Genomic DNA, 23,300 nt, shown 5'->3' with positions numbered 1-23,300 from the left:
TGTCCCCCCCCCCCCCCCCCCCCACAGGAGTGTTGAGGCCAGCTGGTTTGACTCAGAACGGACGCACCTTGGCGTGTGGTTTTCTCGGAGTTCCGAGACCAGATGAGGGCTGTGAGCTACCGCCCCCTGCTGGTTGGACATCTGGAGATGTGTATGGCGATCTAACGAGAAACGAGCAGATCAGGACCGCCAGTGGATTCGGAGACTGTAGTTGATGGGGTGAATGACGTGGTGCCGACACGCATGTGATCCGTTTTCAACACATATCAGCTCCGTGAACTTTCTCTGAAACATTCCTCCATACCTCTTCACTCTTCGTCAGCTCCTGTGATACTGAAAAGTGCTCATGGAGCTGAGGAGGCCCATATTGGAGTTCAAATATCTAAACAAGTTCATAGCTGCTCACCCATTTCGGATGTTGACGGTCATGGGTTTTATTTGTGTGCACATACAGATTCATACAACTAATTATTTTTATTCGTGCCCCATTTTAATGTTGTTATTTTGCGTTTCTTTCAGTGTTGTCATAAAACCTCAAAACAGACTTGATCAGACTTGATCAGAGATTTAGTTGCAGCATTTTGAGAAAGTAGTAGTAGTAGTTATTGAGAAATAATCTTTAGCATTTTCTTTGTCAAGCCACAGAGTACAAGTAAAGAAAACATTCCAATCATTTGAGACCATATAAACCTTTAGCTTAAACACTGCCTCTGTTTCCAAGTCACACAGGTGGAATCAAGCATTCATTCATACGAATCTAGAATGTAGAATTTCTAGTTTATCATTATATTGTCAGTTAATCCTCTCAATGTTTTTATCGAACACACCCTTGCCAGCCTCCACGACACTATCAGTCACCTAAGAATGATGTCAAAATGCTTTCAATTTGTCATCCTTATATAAATACAGAGCAAAGCTGTCTCGTAGCTCACCTTATATTTGAGATTTGAACCCGCAGCAGGAGGTGGTTCACTGGAGAATCAAGTTTTGTTCCTTGCAGCATTGATTCCAACAAAGATGAGGAAACCTAAAGGTAAGAAACTAAATGTATTTTTTTTTATGTTCGTTTGAGAACAGAAATCGTGCTTTTTTTTTTTTTTACAGACTTTGGATCATTATAATCATAATATAAGAAGACAATTTATTGATGAATAATATGATGCATTCCACTAAAAATATCAATCATGTCATGATTCAATTCATAATTATTATGACAATCCTAAGCAAATCATTGGTTTATTTTATAAATCGTCCTTGTGAATTAAGGTTTCTTTTTTATTATCATTTTTTCATATATTTCATGAGATTTATAATAAATGGGGAAAGAATTAAATTGTTTTTGATATTCTTTTTTTTTAATTCAAGTATTGAATTGGGATTGATTCATTAAGAACAATTAATCTTCAATTAGCATTTTTACCAAGTCAAAGATGTTTTAGATGTTGTGTGTCATTCAAAAAACAGTGTTTAAGAACCCCAAAGCTAAATTCACATTCCAAATTAAAAAATCCCTTAAAATCTTTTTTTTTTTTAGAAGTCAGCTCTATATTCAATGTATTTATTGATACATTTGTTACTTATTTAAAGGACAAAAAGTAGGCTTTGTGACCAATGTTCTGAAAATGATTTGGGAAAGTGAAAAGATCAGTTTAGACCAGAATGTTCTGGAATTCTGCAAATGAACCGAGTCTGGAAGTATTTCGCGAGTTTTGCATATTCATAGACAGTAAATACTGAATAGGTTTATGAAAGGTGCTAAGAATTATTTTTTTGGTAAACATGATATGAATTGAAATGATTTTCTGTTTTTGAAGAAATCTGTTGACAATTTTTATGATTAGAGGAGAATCTTAAAAGGCGACTAATTTAAAACCTTAATCTCCTGACATCTTCATTTATCCACTGTCATGTATGAAATCAAGTTACAGTTACAGTTACAGAACAGCACAACGTGAAAATACCTTTTTATGTATTTGTTTCAATACCTTTTATTGATTTCCTCTTTTATAGACACTTTTTATGTTCTGGTCTGCACTACACTGTGTTTCCAACTGCTGTCAACTTCCTTTGCTACGACAACCACCAGCAAAACAGCTGTGACAACCACGCCTACTGTTAACCCAACAAGTTCAACTAGGACAAATGTAAGCCCAACACCATCAACAATACCAACAGTTAGCCCAACACCATTGACAATACCAACTGTTAGCCCGACACTGTCCACAACACCAACTGTATACGCAACAACATCAACAACACCAACCGTTAGCCCAACACCATCGACTACACCAACCGTTAGCCCAACACCATCAACAACACCAACTGTTAGCCCAACACCCTCGACTACACCAACAGTTAGCCCGACACCATCGACTACACCAACTGTTAGCCCAACACCATCAACTGTTAGCCCAACACCATCAACATCACCAACCGTTAGCCCAACACCCTCGACTACACCAACAGTTAGCCCAACACCATCGACTACACCAACTGTTAGCCCAACACCATCAACAACACCAACTGTTAGCCCAACACCCTTGACTACACCAACAGTTAGCCCAACACCATCAACAACACCAATCGATAGCCCAACACCATCGACTACACCAACTGTTAGCCCAACACCCTCGAGTACACCAACTGTTAGCCCGACACTGTCCACAACACCAACTGTAAGCCCAACACCCTCGACTACACCAACAGTTAGCCCAACACCCTCGAGTACACCAACAGTTAGCCCAACACCATCGACTACACCAACAGTTAGCCCAACACCATCGACTACACCAACAGTTAGCCCAACACCATCGACTACACCAACTGTTAGCCCAACACCCTCGACTACACCAACAGTTAGCCCAACACCATCAACAACACCAACTGTTAGCCCAACAGCCTCGACTACACCAACAGTTAGCCCAACACCATCAACAACACCAACACCATCAACAACACCAACAGTTAGCCCGACACTGTCCACAACAACAACTGTATACGCAACAACATCAACAACACCAACCGTTAGCCCAACACCATCAACAACACCAACTGTTAGCCCAACACCCTCGACTACACCAACAGTTAGCCCAACACCATCAACAACACTAACCGTTAGCCCAACACCATCAACAACACCAACTGTTAGCCCAACACCATCAACAACACCAACTGTTAGCCCAACAGCCTCGACTACACCAACAGTTAGCCCAACACCATCGACTACACCAATTGTTAGCCCAACACCATCGACTACACCAACTGTTAGCCCAACACCATCAACAACACCAACTGTAAGCCCAACACCCTCGACTACACCAACAGTTAGCCCAAAACCATCGACAACACCAACTGTTAGCCCAACACCCTCAACTACACCAACAGTTAGCCCAACACCATCAACAACACCAACTGTTAGCCCAACACCCTCAACTACACCAACTGTTAGCCCAACACCATCGACTACACCAACTGTTAGCCCAACACCATCGACAACACCAACTGTTAGCCCAACACCATCGACTACACCAACTGTTAGCCCAACACCCTCGAGTACACCAACAGTTAGCCCAACACCCTCGACTACATCAACAGTTAGCCCAACACCATCAACAACACCAACCGTTAGCCCAACACCATCGACTACACCAACTGTTAGCCCAACACCATCAACAACACCAACTGTTAGCCCAACACCATCAACTGTTAGCCCAACACCATCAACATCACCAACCGTTAGCCCAACACCATCAACAACACCAACTGTTAGCCCAACACCCTCGACGACACCAACAGTTAGCCCAACACCATCGACTACACCAACCGTTAGCCCAACACCATCAACAACACCAACTGTTAGCCCAACACCCTCGACGACACAAACAGTTAGCCCAACACCATCGACTACACCAACTGTTAGCCCAACACCATCAACTGTTAGCCCAACACCATCGACTACACAAACTGTTAGCCCAACACCATCAACAACACCAACTGTTAGCCCAACACCCTCTAGTACACCAACTGTTAGCCCGACACTGTCCACAACACCAACTGTATACGCAACAACATCAACAACACCAACTGTTAGCCCAACACCTTCGACGACACCAACAGTTAGCCCAACACCATCGACTACACCAATCGTTAGCCCAACACCATCAACAACACCAACTGTTAGCCCAACACCCTCGACGACACAAACAGTTAGCCCAACACCATCGACTACACCAACTGTTAGCCCAACACCATCAACTGTTAGCCCAACACCATCGACGACACAAACTGTTAGCCCAACACCATCAACAACACCAACTGTTAGCCCAACACCCTCTAGTACACCAACTGTTAGCCCGACACTGTCCACAACACCAACTGTATACGCAACAACATCAACAACACCAACTGTTAGCCCAACACCCTCGACTACACCAACTGTAAGCCCAACACCCTCGACTACACCAACAGTTAGCCCAACACCCTCGAGTACACCAACAGTTAGCCCAACACCATCGACTACACCAACAGTTAGCCCAACACCATCGACTACACCAACAGTTAGCCCAACACCATCGACTACACCAACTGTTAGCCCAACACCCTCGACTACACCAACAGTTAGCCCAACACCATCAACAACACCAACTGTTAGCCCAACAGCCTCGACTACACCAACAGTTAGCCCAACACCATCAACAACACCAACACCATCAACAACACCAACAGTTAGCCCGACACTGTCCACAACAACAACTGTATACGCAACAACATCAACAACACCAACCGTTAGCCCAACACCATCAACAACACCAACTGTTAGCCCAACACCCTCGACTACACCAACAGTTAGCCCAACACCATCAACAACACTAACCGTTAGCCCAACACCATCAACAACACCAACTGTTAGCCCAACACCATCAACAACACCAACTGTTAGCCCAACAGCCTCGACTACACCAACAGTTAGCCCAACACCATCAACAACACCAACACCATCAACGACACCAACAGTTAGCCCAACACCATCGACTACACCAATTGTTAGCCCAACACCATCGACTACACCAACTGTTAGCCCAACACCATCAACAACACCAACTGTAAGCCCAACACCCTCGACTACACCAACAGTTAGCCCAAAACCATCGACAACACCAACTGTTAGCCCAACACCCTCAACTACACCAACTGTTAGCCCAACACCATCGACTACACCAACTGTTAGCCCAACACCATCGACAACACCAACTGTTAGCCCAACACCATCGACTACACCAACTGTTAGCCCAACACCCTCGAGTACACCAACAGTTAGCCCAACACCCTCGACTACATCAACAGTTAGCCCAACACCATCAACAACACCAACCGTTAGCCCAACACCATCGACTACACCAACCGTTAGCCCAACACCATCAACAACACCAACTGTTAGCCCAACACCATCAACTGTTAGCCCAACACCATCAACATCACCAACCGTTAGCCCAACACCATCAACAACACCAACTGTTAGCCCAACACCCTCGACTACACCAACAGTTAGCCCAACACCATCAACAACACTAACCGTTAGCCCAACACCATCAACAACACCAACTGTTAGCCCAACACCATCAACAACACCAACTGTTAGCCCAACAGCCTCGACTACACCAACAGTTAGCCCAACACCATCAACAACACCAACACCATCAACAACACCAACAGTTAGCCCAACACCATCGTCTACACCAATTGTTAGCCCAACACCATCGACTACACCAACTGTTAGCCCAACACCATCAACAACACCAACTGTAAGCCCAACACCCTCGACTACACCAACAGTTAGCCCAAAACCATCGACAACACCAACTGTTAGCCCAACACCCTCAACTACACCAACTGTTAGCCCAACACCATCGACTACACCAACTGTTAGCCCAACACCATCGACTACACCAACTGTTAGCCCAACACCCTCGAGTACACCAACAGTTAGCCCAACACCCTCGACTACATCAACAGTTAGCCCAACACCCTCGACTACATCAACAGTTAGCCCAACACCATCAACAACACCAACCGTTAGCCCAACACCATCGACTACACCAACCGTTAGCCCAACACCATCAACAACACCAACTATTAGCCCAACACCATCAACTGTTAGCCCAACACCATCAACATCACCAACCGTTAGCCCAACACCATCAACAACACCAACTGTTAGCCCAACACCCTCGACGACACCAACAGTTAGCCCAACACCATCGACTACACCAACCGTTAGCCCAACACCATCAACAACACCAACTGTTAGCCCAACACCCTCGACGACACAAACAGTTAGCCCAACACCATCGACTACACCAAGTGTTAGCCCAACACCATCAACTGTTAGCTCAACACCATCGACTACACAAACTGTTAGCCCAACACCATCAACAACACCAACTGTTAGCCCAACACCCTCTAGTACACCAACTGTTAGCCCGACACTGTCCACAACACCAACTGTATACGCAACAACATCAACAACACCAACTGTTAGCCCAACACCCTCGACTACACCAACAGTTAGCCCAACACCATCGACTACACCAACTGTTAGCCCAACACCATTGACTACACCAACTGTTAGCCCAACAGCCTCGACTACAACAACAATTAGCCCAACACCATCAACAACACTAATCGTTAGCCCAACACCCTCGACTACACCAACAGTTAGCCCAACACCATCGACTACACCAACTGTTAGCCCAACACTATCAACAACACCAACTGTAAGCCCAACACCCTCGACTACACCAACAGTTAGCCCAACACCATCGACAACACCAACTGTTAGCCCAACAACCTCAACTACACCAACTGTAAGCCCAACACCCTCGACTACACCAACAGTTAGCCCAACACCATCAACAACACCAAACGTTAGCCCAACACCATCGACTACACCAACAGTTAGCCTAACACCATCGACTACACCAACTGTTAGCCCAACACTATCAACAACACTAATCGTTAGCCCAACACCCTCGACTACACCAACAGTTAGCCCAACACCATCGACTACACCAACTGTTAGCCCAACACTATCAACAACACCAACTGTAAGCCCAACACCCTCGACTACACCAACAGTTAGCCCAACACCATCGACAACACCAACTGTTAGCCCAACAACCTCAACTACACCAACTGTAAGCCCAACACCCTCGACTACACCAACAGTTAGCCCAACACCATCAACAACACCAAACGTTAGCCCAACACCATCGACTACACCAACAGTTAGCCTAACACCATCGACTACACCAACAGTTAGCCCAACACCCTCGACTACACCAGCTGTTAGCCCAACACCCTCAACTACACCAACTGTTAGCCCAACACCCTCAACTGTTAGCCCAACACCATCAACATCACCAACCATTAGCCCAACACCATCAACTACACCAACCGTTAGCCCAACACCATCAACAACACCAACTGTTAGCCCAACACCATCAACTGTTAGCCCAACACCATCAACATCACCAACCGTTAGCCCAACACCATCAACTACACCAAGCGTTAGCCCAACACCATCAACAACACCAACTGTTAGCCCAACACCCTCGACTACACCAACAGTTAGTCCAACACCATCAACAACACCAACCGTTAGCCCAACACCAACCGTTAGCCCAACACCATCGACTACACCAACAGTTAGCCCAACACCATCGAGTACACCAACAGCTAGCCCAACACCCTCTAGTACACCAACTGTTAGCCCGACACTGTCCACAACACCAACTGTATACGCAACAACATCAACAACACATACTGTTAGCCCAACACCCTCGACTACACCAACAGTTAGCCAAATACCATCGACTACACCAACTGTTAGCCCAACACCATCGACTACACCAACAGCTAGCCCAACACCCTCTAGTACACCAACTGTTAGCCCGACACTGTCCACAACACCAACTGTATACACAACAACATCAACAACACCAACTGTTAGCCCAACACCCTCGACTACACCAACAGTTAGCCCAACACCATCGACTACACCAACTGTTATCCCAACAGCCTCGACTACACCAACAATTAGCCCAACACCATCAACAACACCAACCGTTAGCCCAACACCCTCGACTACACCAACAGTTAGCCCAACACCATCGACAACACCAACTGTTAGCCCAACACTATCAACAACACCAACTGTAAGCCCAACACCCTCGACTACACCAACAGTTAGCCCAACACCATCAACAACACCAAACGTTAGCCCAACACCATCGACTACACCAACAGTTAGCCTAACACCATCGACTACACCAACAGTTAGCCCAACACCCTCGACTACACCAGCTGTTAGCCCAACACCCTCAACTACACCAACTGTTAGCCCAACACCCTCAACTGTTAGCCCAACACCATCAACATCACCAACCGTTAGCCCAACACCATCAACTACACCAACTGTTAGCCCAACACCCTCAACTGTTAGCCCAACACCATCAACATCACCAACCGTTAGCCCAACACCATCAACTACACCAACCGTTAGCCCAACACCATCAACAACACCAACTGTTAGCCCAACACCATCAACTGTTAGCCCAACACCATCAACATCACCAACTGTAAGCCCAACACCCTCGACTACACCAACAGTTAGCCCAACACCATCGACAACACCAACTGTTAGCCCAACACTATCAACAACACCAACTGTAAGCCCAACACCCTCGACTACACCAACAGTTAGCCCAACACCATCAACAACACCAAACGTTAGCCCAACACCATCGACTACACCAACAGTTAGTCTAACACCATCGACTACACCAACAGTTAGCCCAACACCCTCGACTACACCAGCTGTTAGCCCAACACCCTCAACTACACCAACTGTTAGCCCAACACCCTCAACTGTTAGCCCAACACCATCAACATCACCAACCGTTAGCCCAACACCATCAACTACACCAACTGTTAGCCCAACACCCTCAACTGTTAGCCCAACACCATCAACATCACCAACCGTTAGCCCAACACCATCAACTACACCAACCGTTAGCCCAACACCATCAACAACACCAACTGTTAGCCCAACACCATCAACTGTTAGCCCAACACCATCAACATCACCAACCGTTAGCCCAACACCATCAACTACACCAACCGTTAGCCCAACACCATCAACAACACCAAATGTTAGCCCAACACCCTCGACTACACCAACAGTTAGCCCAACACCATCAACAACACCAACCGTTAGCCCAACACCAACCGTTAGCCCAACACCATCGACTACACCAACAGTTAGCCCAACACCATCAACAACACCAACCGTTAGACCAACTCCATCAACAACACCAACCGTTAGCCCAACACCATTGACTACACCAACAGCTAGCCCAACACCATCAACATCACCAACCGTTAGCCCAACACCATCAACTACACCAACTGTTAGCCCAACACCCTCAACTGTTAGCCCAACACCATCAACATCACCAACCATTAGCCCAACACTATCGACTACACCAACTGTTAGCCCAACAGCCTCGACTACACCAACAATTAGCCCAACACCATCAACAACACCAACAGTTAGCCCAACACCATCGAGTACACCAACTGTTAGCCCAACACCATCGACTACACCAACTGTTAGCCCAACACTATCAACAACACCAACTGTAAGCCCAACACCCTCGACTACACCAACAGTTAGCCCAACACCATCGACAACACCAACTGTTAGCCCAACAACCTCAACTACACCAACTGTAAGCCCAACACCCTCGACTACACCAACAGTTAGCCCAACACCCTCGACTACACCAACAGTTAGCCCAACACCATCGACAACACCAACTGTTAGCCCAACAACCTCAACTACACCAACTGTAAGCCCAACACCCTCGACTACACCAACAGTTAGCCCAACACCATCGACTACACCAACAGTTAGCCCAACACCCTCGACTACACCAGCTGTTAGCCCAACACCCTCAACTACACCAACTGTTAGCCCAACAACCTCAACTGTCAGCCCAACACCATCAACATCACCAACCGTTAGCCCAACACCATCAACTACACCAACTGTTAGCCCAACACCCTCAACTGTTAGCCCAACACCATCAACATCACCAACCGTTAGCCCAACACCATCAACTACACCAACCGTTAGCCCAACACCATCAACAACACCAACTGTTAGCCCAACACCATCAACTGTTAGCCCAACATCATCAACTGTTAGCCCAACACCATCAACATCACCAACCGTTAGCCCAACACCATCAACTACACCAACCGTTAGCCCAACACCATCAACAACACCAACTGTTAGCCCAACACCCTCGACTACACCAACAGTTAGCCCAACACCATCAACAACACCAACCGTTAGCCCAACACCATCAACAACACCAACCGTTAGCCCAACACCATCGACTACACCAACATTTAGCCCAACACCATCGACTACACAAACTGTTAGCCCAACACCATCAACAAAACCAACTGTTAGCCCAACACCATCGACTACATCAACAGTTAGCCCAACACCATCAACAAAACCAACTGTTAGCCCAACACCATCGACTACATCAACAGTTAGCCCAACACCCTCGACTACACCAACAGTTAGCCCAACACCATCGACTACACCAACATTTAGCCCAACACCATCGACTTCACAAACTGTAAGCCCAACACCATCAACAAAACCAACTGTTAGCCCAACACCATCGACTTCACAAACTGTAAGCCCAACACCATCAACAAAACCAACTGTTAGCCCAACACCATCGACTACATCAACAGTTAGCCCAACACCATCGACTACACCAACCGTTAGCCCAACACCCTCGACTACACCAACCGTTAGCCCAACACCCTCAACTACACCAACTGTTAGCCCAACACCAACTGTAAGCCCAACACCCTCGACTACACCAACAGTTAGCCCAACACCATCGACTACACCAACAGTTAGCCCAACACCATTGACTACACCAACTGTTAGCCCAACACCAACTGTAAGCCCAACACCCTCAACTACACCAACTGTTAGCCCAACACCATCGACTACACCAACTGTTAGCCCAACACCATCCACAACACAAACTGTTAGCCCAACACCATCAACAACACCAATCGTTAGCCAAACACCCTCAACTACACCAACTGTTAGCCCAACACCCTCAACTACACCAACTGTTAGCCCAACACCCTCAACTACACCAACTGTTAGCCCAACACCATCGAGTACACCAACAGTTAGCCCAACACCATCGACTACACCAAAAGTTAGCCCAACAACATCAACAACACCAACAGTTAGCCCAACAACACCAACCGTTAGCCCAACACCCTCGACTACACTAACAGTTAGCCCAACACCCTCAACTACACCAACAGTTAGCCCAACACCAACTGTTAGCCCAACACCCTCGACTACACCAACAGTTAGCCCAACACCCTCGACAACACCAACAGTTAGCCCAACACCCTCAACTACACCAACCGTTAGCCCAAAACCAACTGTTAGCCCAACACCCTCGACTACACCTACAGTTAGCCCAACACCCTCGACAACACCAACAGTTAGCCCAACACCATCGACAACACTAACAGTTAGCCCAACACCATCGACAACACCAACTGTTAACCCAACAACACCAACTGTTAGCCCAACACCCTCGACTACACCTACAGTTAGCCCAACACCAACTGTTAGCCCAACACCATCGACTACACCAACATTTAGCCCAACACCATCGACTACACCAACTGTTAGCCCAACACCATCGACAACACCAACTGTTAGCCCAACACCATCAACAACACCAACCGTTAGCCCAACACCCTCAACTACACCAACTGTTAGCCCAACACCCTCAACTACACCAACTGTTAGCCCAACACCCTCAACTACACCAACTGTTAGCCCAACACCCTCAACTACACCAACTGTTAGCCCAACAACATCAACAACACCAACAGTTAGCCCAACAACATCAACAACACCAACCGTTAGCCCATCACCCTCGACTACACCAACTGTTAGCCCAACACCCTCGACTACACATACAGTTAGCCCAACACCCTCGACAACACCAACTGTTAGCCCAAAACCAACAGTTAGCCCAACACCCTCAACTACACCAACAGTTAGCCCAACACCAACTGTTAGCCCAACACCCTCGACTACACCAACAGTTAGCCCAACACCCTCGACAACACCAACAGTTAGCCCAACACCCTCAACTACACCAACCGTTAGCCCAAAACCAACTGTTAGCCCAACACCCTCGACTACACCTACAGTTAGCCCAACACTCTCGACAACACCAACAGTTAGCCCAACACCATCAACAACACTAACAGTTAGCCCAACACCAACAGTTAGCCCAACACCATCGACAACACCAACTGTTAGCCCAACAACACCAACTGTTAGCCCAACACCCTCGACTACACCTACAGTTAGCCCAACACCAACTGTTAGCCCAACACCCTCGACTACACTTACAGTTAGCCCAACACCCTCGACAACACCAACTGTTAGCCCAAAACCAACAGTTAGCCCAACACCCTCAACTACACCAACAGTTAGCCCAACACCAACTGTTAGCCCAACACCCTCGACTACACCTACAGTTAGCCCAACACCCTCGACAACACCAACAGTTAGCCCAAAACCATCAACAACACTAACAGTTAGCCCAACACCAACAGTTAGCCCAACACCATCGACAACACCAACTGTTAGCCCAACAACACCAACTGTTAGCCCAACACCCTCGACTACACCTACAGTTAGCCCAACACCAACTGTTAGCCCAACACCATCGACTACACCAACATTTAGCCCAACACCATCGACTACACCAACTGTTAGCCCAACACCATCGACAACACCAACTGTTAGCCCAACACCATCAACAACACCAACCGTTAGCCCAACACCCTCAACTACACCAACTGTTAGCCCAACACCCTCAACTACACCAACTGTTAGCCCAACACCCTCAACTACACCAACTGTTAGCCCAACACCCTCAACTACACCAACTGTTAGCCCAACACCCTCAACTACACCAACTGTTAGCCCAACAACACCAACAGTTAGCCCATCACCCTCGACTACACCAACTGTTAGCCCAACACCCTCGACTACACCTACAGTTAGCCCAACACCAACTGTTAGCACAACACCCTCGACTACACCTACAGTTAGCCCAACACCCTCGACAACACCAACTGTTAGCCCAACACCATCGACTACACCAACTGTTAGCCCAACACCCTCGATTACACCTACAGTTAGCCCAACACCAACTGTTAGCCCAACACCATCGACTACACCAACATTTAGCCCAACACCCTCGATTATACCAACCGTTAGCCCAACACCCTCAACTACACCAACTGTTAGCCCAACACCCTCAACTACACCAACTGTTAGCCCAACACCATCAAGTACACCAACAGTTAGCCCAACACCATCGACTACACCAACAGTTAGCCCAACAACATCAACAACACCAACAGTTAGCCCAACAACATCAACAACACCAACCGTTAGCCCAACACCCTCGACTACACCAACAGTTAGCCCAACACCCTCAACCACACCAACAGTTAGCCCAACACCAATTGTTAGCCCAACACCCTCGACTACACCAACAGTTAGCCCAACACCATCGACAACACCAACCGTTAGCCCAACACCCTCAACTACACCAACCGTTAGCCCAAAACCAACTGTTAGCCCAACACCCTCGACTACACCTACAGTTAGCCCAACACCCTCGACAACACCAACAGTTAGCCCAACACCATCGACAACACTAACAGTTAGCCCAACACCATCGACAACACCAACTGTTAACCCAACAACACCAACTGTTAGCCCAACACCCTCGACTACACCTACAGTTAGCCCAACACCAACTGTTAGCCCAACACCATCGACTACACCAACATTTAGCCCAACACCATCGACTACACCAACTGTTAGCCCAACACCATCGACAACACCAACTGTTAGCCCAACACCATCAACAACACCAACCGTTAGCCCAACACCCTCAACTACACCAACTGTTAGCCCAACACCCTCAACTACACCAACTGTTAGCCCAACACCCTCAACTACACCAACTGTTAGCCCAACACCCTCAACTACACCAACTGTTAGCCCAACAACATCAACAACACCAACAGTTAGCCCAACAACATCAACAACACCAACCGTTAGCCCATCACCCTCGACTACACCAACTGTTAGCCCAACACCCTCGACTACACCTACAGTTAGCCCAACACCAACTGTTAGCCCAACACCCTCGACTACACTTACAGTTAGCCCAACACCCTCGACAACACCAACTGTTAGCCCAACACCCTCGACAACACCAACTGTTAGCCCAACACCATCGACTACACCAACTGTTAGCCCAACACCCTCGACTACACCTACAGTTAGCCCAACACCAACTGTTAGCCCAACACCATCGACTACACCAACATTTAGCCCAACACCCTCGATTACACCAACCGTTAGCCCAACACCCTCAACTACACCAACTGTTAGCCCAACACCATCGAGTACACCAACAGTTAGCCCAACACCATCGACTACACCAACAGTTAGCCCAACAACATCAACAACACCAACAGTTAGCCCAACAACATCAACAACACCAACGGTTAGCCCAACACCCTCGACTACACCAACAGTTAGCCCAACACCCTCAACTACACCAACAGTTAGCCCAAAACCAACTGTTAGCCCAACACCCTCGACTACACCTACAGTTAGCCCAACACCCTCGACAACACCAACTGTTAGCCCAACACCATCGACTACACCAACTGTTAGCCCAACACCCTCAACTACACCAACCGTTAGCCCAAAACCAACTGTTAGCCCAACACCCTCGACTACACCTACAGTTAGCCCAACACCCTTGACAACACCAACTGTTAGCCCAACACCATCGACTACACCAACTGTTAGCCCAACACCATCGACTACACCAACTGTTAGCCCAACAACACCAACTGTTAGCCCAACACCCTCGACTACACCTACGGTTAGCCCAACACCAACAGTTAGCCCAACACCAACAGTTAGCCCAACACCAACAGTTAGCCCAACACCAACAGTTAGCCCAACACCAACCGTCAGTCCAACACCAACCGTCAGTCCAACACCCTCGACTACACCAACCGTCAGCCCAACACCCTCGACTACACCAACCGTCAGCCCAACACCCTCGACTACACCAACCGTCAGCCCAACACCCTCGACTACACCAACCGTCAGCCCAACACCCTCGACTACACCAACCGTCAGCCCAACACCCTCGACTACACCAACCGTCAGCCCAACACCCTCGACTACACCAACCGTCAGCCCAACACCCTCGACTACACCAACCGTCAGCCCAACACCCTCCACTACACCAACCGTTAGCCCAACACCCTCCACTACACCAACCGTTAGCCCAACACCCTCGACTACACCAACCGTAAGCCCAAAATCCCCGACAACACCTATCATTAGCCCAAAACCATCAACTACACCAACCATTAGCCCAACACCATTGACCTCACCAACTGTTAGTCCAACACCTTCAACTACACTAACTACAACACCCTCAACCCCAACAACAACACCCTCAACTACACCAACTGTATCAACTACACTAACCGTAAGCCTGACACCATCGTCTACACCAACCGTAAGCCCAACACCATTGACTACACCAGGAAGCACACCCGCAGTTACAGCAGTGGGAGGAAGCACACGCGCAGTCACAGCAGCAAGAGGAAGCACACCAGCAGTTACAGAAGCAGGAGGTAGCACACCAGCAGTTACAGCTGCTAGAGAAAGCCCCACATCAGTTACAGCAGCAGTCACAGCAGGAGGAGGAAGCACACCAGCAGTTACAGCAGCAGGAGGAAGCACACCAGCATTTACAGCCGCAAGAGGAAGCACACCAGCAGTTACTGCAGTCAGAGGAAGTACACCAGCAGTTACCGCTGCTAAAGAAAGCACAACAGCAGTTACCACAGCAGTCACAGCAGTAAGAGGAAGCACATCAGCAATTACGGCAGCAGTCACATTAGCTGGCGTAAGCACACAAGCACTAACTGCAACAGGAGAAGGCAGACCAGCAAATACAGCAGTAGTTACATTAGTAGGAGGGAGCACACCAGCAGTTACAGCCGCAAAAGGAAGCACACTAGAATTTACTGCAGCAGGAGGAAGCACACCAGCAGTTACGGCAGCAGTCACGGCAGGAGGAAAAAGCACACAACCAGTTACAGCAGCAGGAGGAAGCACACCAGCAGTTACCGCAGGAGGAGGAGGCAGTCCAGTAGTAACTGCAACTGGAGAAAGCACACGGGCAAATACAGCAGCAGTTACATTTAAAGGTGGGAGTACACCAACAGTTACAGCCGCCAGAGGAAGCACACCAGCAGTTCCAGCAGCAGGAGAAAGCACACCAGCAGTTACAGCCACAGGAGGAAGCACAAAAGCAGTTACAGCAGCCGGAGGGAGCACACCAGCAGTTACGGCAGTATTCACAGCAGCAGAAGGCAGCACACCAGCTGTCACTGCAGCAGGAGGAATCACACAAACAATTACCGCAACAGGAAGAAGCACACAAGCATTGACAGCAGCAGGAGGAGGCACTCCTGTAGTAACTGCAACAGGAGAAAGCACACCGGCAAATACAGCAGCAGTTACATTTATAAGAGTGAGTACAGCAACAGTTACAGCCGCCAGAGGAAGCACACCAGCAGTTCCAGCCGCATTAGGAAGCACACAAGCAGTTACAGCAGCCGGAGGAAGTACACCAGCAGTTACGACAGTAGTCACAGCAGCAGGAGGAAGCACACCAGCAGTTACAGCAGCAGAAGGCAGCACACCATCTGTCACAGCAGCAGGAGGAATAAAACAAACAATTACCGCAACAGGAAGAAGCACACCAGCAGTGACAGCAGCAGGAGAAAGCACACCAGCAATCACAGCATCAGTTACATTTATTGGAGGAAGCACACCAGCAGTTACAGCCGCAGGAGGAAGCACAAAAGCAGTTACAGCAGCCGGAGGAAGTACACCAGCAGTTACGATAGCTGGAGGAAGCACACCACCAGTTACAGCAGCAGGAGAAAGCACCTCAGCAATCACAGCAGGAGGAAGAAGCACACAAGCGGTTACAGCAGCAGAAGGCAGCACAACAGCTGTCACATTAGCAGGAGGAATCACACAAACAATTACAGCAATAGGAGGAAGCACACCAGCAGTGACAGCAGCAGGAGGAAGCACATTAGAAGTTACAGCAGCAGTTACAGCCGTTGGAGGAATGACAACCACAGGAGTTTCGACAACAAAAACGACAGCTATGGCAAAAACAACAACAGTCACATCTGCAATGACAACAAAAACCACAGTGGGTGTTCTCCAGGTTAGTGAAACAGTATATATTATTTTGGAATGATCCACAGTTGTAAAATTATTTTTTCTTCTTCTAGGATCCTGTGGATTCAGCAAGTTGTGGAAGTGGTCATTTCTGTGCATCTGAACCTGCTTCGTGTAACCCTTCAGAAGTAGAAACTTGCAATTTTTTTTCAGCACAACCTGGAAATAATGGAAAATCTTGCGTTTCTTTATCGGGTCAAAGTTCGGGCTACATAGCTTGTAGTTTTTCACTTGACCTAATACTTGTAAGTGCTGATGGAGAGAGAGCATTTTTCAGTCATGATGTCACTTTTTATATGTGGTCGACATTCCCTCTCTTCACAGGGTGGTAACGACCCCACATATGTTTGTGCCAATAAGAATGGAAAATTCAAATTCTTAACTGCACGTTCTAACAACGGCAAGCTTAAGCAAACTAAGGTCAGCACTCTTAATCTTAAGATTTGTCTTTTGAGACAATTATTTGGATCCTCTACAATGCCGATCAGTCCTGTTTTAACAATATATATATTTTTTTTTAGTTGAACGCCGACTCCGTGAAAGGGAATATTAATGGAATGAAAATCCAGTGTACATTTTGTCTCATTGTTCCGTTCGGAAGATTAAGAACCATTGGCAATGTCTCAGTTCATTTAATAAACGGACCCTACAATGCAGGTAATGTTGACAATTAAACTGAAATGTACATTTTATCATTTTTTTTACATTTTCCCTTTAAATTCTTGATTCAGAAACTGATGAATTGGGAACCCCGGTTCCTAAGCTGATAACTCCCATCGTAAACGTGGAAAATGTGAATTCAACTGCCACCAACATCCTGAAAACCAACACCACTGTTAGTCCTGCTCCACAAGCAACTGTTCAGAAAAAGACAACCACCGTTGGTTCTGCTCCACACACAACTGCCCACAAAACAACAAGCCACGCCACAACTCGGCACCAGTCACTCACAAAAGGTAAGGACACCACTGTAAACTATTCAGTACATTAAAAAGACCGTTTTTATGATTGTATATCTTTTCTCGCTCTCTTTCTCTGCAGCTCTCCTAATCACAGCGGGTTTGTTGAGCCTGTCCATGCTATAAGGACCAGCAGAACATGAAGATATTTCATGCTTATATACTTTAAAAATACAATACAAATAATATACACTGACCATAGCCACACTTGTTGCTTATATCTCTTCCAGAAAACATGTGTTCTTTGTTAATGATTCTGTTAAATTATTTTATTCTTGTGAGTGTATAAATGTAGCATTGAAATTTCAGTTTTCTTTGTCTATGTCCTGAAGTGCACAAATAAAAACTAGAAATCCACCACACACTGGACCAGAATCTGCTGATGGTTCCTCGTACACGGTTCAGGACCAGAGGACCCAAGTCGTCAATTGTCCTACGTCGTGTCAATTAACGGAGTTGTCACTAGGGTGACACAACAGGGCAGACATATACGTCTGTTTTAGCATTTTTATGTCAGCGTTGTCATTTGGCTACCGTATTTCTAAAACTATGAAGCGCAGGCAGAGGGATCGTCAGAAGCAGTCCAGGCAAAAAACAACAAACAGGAACGAGATCCAAAAAGCAGGTCAGGGGCACAGGCTGGCAGAAAAGCGAGAAAACGTACCAGGGTCAAAAACCGGGAAGGCAAAACAATCTCGAATCAGGAGACAATAACGTGAAACAAACACTAGACAACACGGGACAGCGAGTGAGACGAACCGACAAAGACTGAGGGAGAGTGAGCAGAATAAGAAGCCTGCCAGTAATCAGTGGCATCTGCAGAGCAGGAGAACAGAAGACCAGGTGGAGACAATAACAATCAGCATTATTATTCTTAATACTTGCCTTGACAAACAGTTGGTGCTCGAGAAGACGGCTAAGGACGGAGCGTACATGCTGGTGGTGGGACCGTTCGTCCTGAGAAAAAGAAAATCAGGATATCGTCTAAATAAACGAAAACAAACTGGTTAAGGAACTCGCGTAAGACGTCGTTCACCAAGGCCTGAAAAACCGCAGGGGCATTGGTTAAGCCGAACGGCATGACTAAATACTTGTAATGCCCAGATGGAGTATTAAATGGGGTCTTCCATTCGTCGCCCTGGCGGATGCGAACAAGATGGTAGGCGTTGCACAAGTCTAATTTGGTGAACACAGTGGCCCCTTTAAGAGTCTCGAACGCAGATGACATTAACGGGAGGGGATAGCGGTTCTTAATTGTGATGTTATTGAGTGAGCGGTAATCAATGTAGGTCTGAGGGACCCGTCCTTCTTGCCTACAAAGAAGAAACCCGCGCCAGCTGGGGAAGAAGAGGGACGTATGAGGCCTGTCGCCAATGACTCGGAAATATATGTGTTCATGGCCTCAGTCTCAGGAGGAGAGAGAGGGAGTATAAGCGCTCTCGTTGCGGCTCAGCAAGTAAGAGTTCAGTAAGAGTTCAATTGCGCAATCATAGGACCGATGAGGAGGGAGACTTACGGCACGAGTCTTAGAAAACACCTCACTAAGGTCATGGTACTCACGCGGGACACTGGAGAGATCGGCGACGAGTTTAGCTGGCTGGGAGAAGAGACAAGCCTATGAGCAGAACAGAGAGAAAGAGAGGTGAAACACTGCTCTCATAACCCAACCCCCACCCGACCACCGACAGAGGGGACCACTGAATCCTTGCTGGTGTTGCTCCCGAATCGATGAACGCGGGCACAACATCTGCCAGCTCTGACTGAGGCATCCCAAGACGCTCCCATGCCATTGACGAGATATAATCTCTCCACCTGGTCCTGGGTCGACCCCTTGGTCTCCTCCAAGCTGGACGCTCCTGGAACACTTCTAAAGGGAGTCGCCCAGGGGGCATTCTCAAGAAGTGCCCGAACCACCTCATTTGGCTCCTTTCCACACAGAGAAGCAGCGGCTCTACTCCGAGTCTCTTCTGAGGAACTTCTCACCCTTGAAGGAAACTCATTTCAGCCGATTGTATCCGAGATCTCGTTCTCTCAGTCATGACCCAAAGCTCATGACCGTAGGTGAGGGTGGGTACAGAGATTGATCGGTAAATAGAGAGCTTTGCCTTTTGGCTCAACCAAGCTCAGCCAAATGTGTCTCTGACGCACCTGGGCTGTTGAGCGAATCCGTCCTCCCAGCAGAGCGAAGGCCTGGGAAATCCGCAGCATGACCGCCGTCACATCCTTCATCTCCTCGAACTCCTCTTGCGAGATGTTGTCCTTTGACTTCTCGGAGGCCAGACGATCCACTGCACCGCAGAGGAGGGCCATGTTGTTGGCCAGGCAGGCCACTTGAGTTCCACTCAGGTATGTTCGGTCGAACAGGGAGGACGTCATCCGGTCCTGCAGGTTCAGTAGCGACGGTCTCAAGCAGCCCAAGTTCGAGTTCAGCAGCAGACACATTCGGACCGCGTCTGATGGGGCAGGGGACCCCTTCCTCCAGTCCACGCAGTCTACGAGACAATAAGGTGCTTACCTTGCCAGAGGTTGTGCTTTTCCTAGAGGCCTGGCTGTGCTCCGCTCCACGTGACATTGGGTTTTGGAGTTGTTAGTGGAAACATTGTGGTGGCGGCCGGAGAGGTAGGAGGAGAACCAGGAAAGTGCTCTGCCAAAGATGCCGATGGTTTGGAGCCGGTGAAGGAGGATGCTGTAGTCAATGGTATCAAATGCTGCACTGAGGTCGAGGAGGAGGATAGTAAGTGAACCAGAGTCGGTGGAAAGGAGGAGGTCGTTGGTGACTTTTATGAGGGTCATTTCTGTACTGTGATGGGGGCTGAAACCGAATTAAAATCTTTCGAAGAGGTTTGTAAGATAAACAAGGCGTCTGCACTCAGACCTGCTTACTCCAGTTCTTATTCATTGCATTACTGAGGAAAATATAAAACCGAGAGCATCTTGAGGTTACTTATTCACAACTTTCAACCAAAAGAAATACAAACTTTAACGATCGACCGGGGGGGGGGGGGTATTTCTGTAATGTGAAAATATTTAGACGTGGATACGGCGTAGACCTTTAGAGGTTAATGGATTCGGTGTTACATGACCTGACCTGACATTTGTATTCGTCTACCTCGATGAACTAAATAGAAGAGCATCTGTTGCATCTTTTTTTTTCCATCAATTTCTTTTATTCTTTTCAAACAACAATATACAGACACATACAGTTTCACAATAAAGTCACAAACGAAAAAGTAAAATACAAAACAAAATCACAAAAAAAAACATATATCAAAAATAAAATAAAATGAGGGTGAAATAACATTTACATGAATAGATTCAAGCCCCAGAATATGATGTATCCATCATTTTTGTCCCAATTAACATAAAAAGGAAAATTAATGCTGTCCATTCGAATTATCCCAGGTCATGATACCTCTTGCTCAGGTACTTCCATCATTTGAGAAATGTCCTTATAATAAGGAAATTACAGAAGGGGCCCCACACATCTTCAAAGCATTGCTGTTTACCCTTGATGGTGTATGTGATTTTTTCCAGTGGCAGAGTTGATGTTAATTCTAACAACCATCTTCCAATATTTGGCTTGTCCACCTCCTTCCATGCTACTGCAATCACTCTTTTGGCCAACAATAGAGCAATATCAATGAATATTATGTGTTTCTTTAGGATTGGACAACCAACAGAGTACAAACTTAATAGGAAAAGTTTAGGTTCCAGATTTAATTTAATTCCCAACATTCCTTTGAGACTTAGTTGTACTTCCTTCCAAAATGTTTCTATTTTGGAGCATTGCCACAAACAGTGGAAGAGTGTGCCTTTCTCAGTTCCACACTTGACACAAACATCTGGGACAGTGCTGTTGAATTTATTAAGTGTGACTGGTGTCAAATAAGTACGCATTAGCCAGTTATATTGCAATAATTTAAGGCGTGTGTTGACCATTTGTGACTGAGCTTTTGTGCAGGCCCGTTCCCATTCCACATCCGAGATAATGACCTGTAGGTCTTCTCTCCAAGAATTTAGTCTGCTTGTTGAAGATTCTGGTGACTGAGCAACCAGTTCACCATATATTTTTGATATCAACCCTCTTCCCTGGGCATCCTTTAACATCATTTCTTCTATAATAGTTAGTTTGGGGATAGATAATGATTGTTTTTGTTGAGATCTTATAAAGTCTCTTATTTGTAAAAATTTAAAGAAGTGGCTACGAGCTATTTTGTATTTATGAACAATGTCATTGAAGGACAGAAGTTGTTTGTCATCTGGGCTATAAAGATCTCCCACTGTTTGTAGACCCCTTTCAGCCCAAATGCCAAAACCTCCCTCACTTTTTCCCGGGGGAAATTGTTCATTTCCCCATATTGGACTGAAGATTGAAAGTGAGTCGTCTTCTTTGAAAATTTTTAACTTGGACCCATATGTTAATAATGTTTCTTACTATAGGATTATTTGTATACGTTTTTAATCTTCTCGAATTGGCTGAATATAAGAACATGGGGAAGGGTAGTTTTAATGAACTTTCCTCCATTTCCCTCCACAATGGCACATTATCTTTTGTATAATAGAACATCATAGTTCTCAACTGGGCTGCCCAATAGTACCATTGTGGGTTGGGACATTGAAGGCCTCCTCTATCATAGGGCAAGAACAATAACGATAGGCGCAGTCTAGGGCGTTTTTTCTACCATAAAAATTTGATGAATAAAGTTTTTAACTGAGAGAACAGGTTTCTTGGTGGTGCCAGTGGTAGATTTTGAAACAAATACAACATCTTGGGAAGAATATTCATTTTGAGCGTATTTATTTTCCCTATCAAAGATATAGGTAAGTTT

At 46.9% G+C, this 23,300-nt stretch overlaps 1 protein-coding gene across 1 annotated transcript; it reads left to right on the top strand.

Moving 5' to 3' along the window:
* The first annotated feature begins 947 nt into the window (after positions 1-947).
* Positions 948-18,833, top strand: LOC148082811 (uncharacterized). The gene is made up of 7 exons (XM_087790240.1): positions 948-1,033; positions 2,011-17,498; positions 17,566-17,757; positions 17,837-17,932; positions 18,034-18,169; positions 18,244-18,468; positions 18,554-18,833. Exons 1-7 carry the CDS (start codon positions 1,018-1,020, stop codon positions 18,595-18,597), a joined length of 16,197 nt encoding a protein of 5,398 aa, XP_087646366.1. The 5' UTR covers positions 948-1,017; the 3' UTR covers positions 18,598-18,833.
* Positions 18,834-23,300: the final 4,467 nt, after the last annotated feature.

Source organism: Callionymus lyra, chromosome 4 (assembly GCF_982586985.1).
Source record: "Callionymus lyra chromosome 4, fCalLyr1.hap1.1, whole genome shotgun sequence".
Classification (NCBI taxonomy): domain Eukaryota; kingdom Metazoa; phylum Chordata; class Actinopteri; order Syngnathiformes; family Callionymidae; genus Callionymus; species Callionymus lyra.
This window is presented reverse-complemented; position numbering and strand designations above follow the sequence as displayed.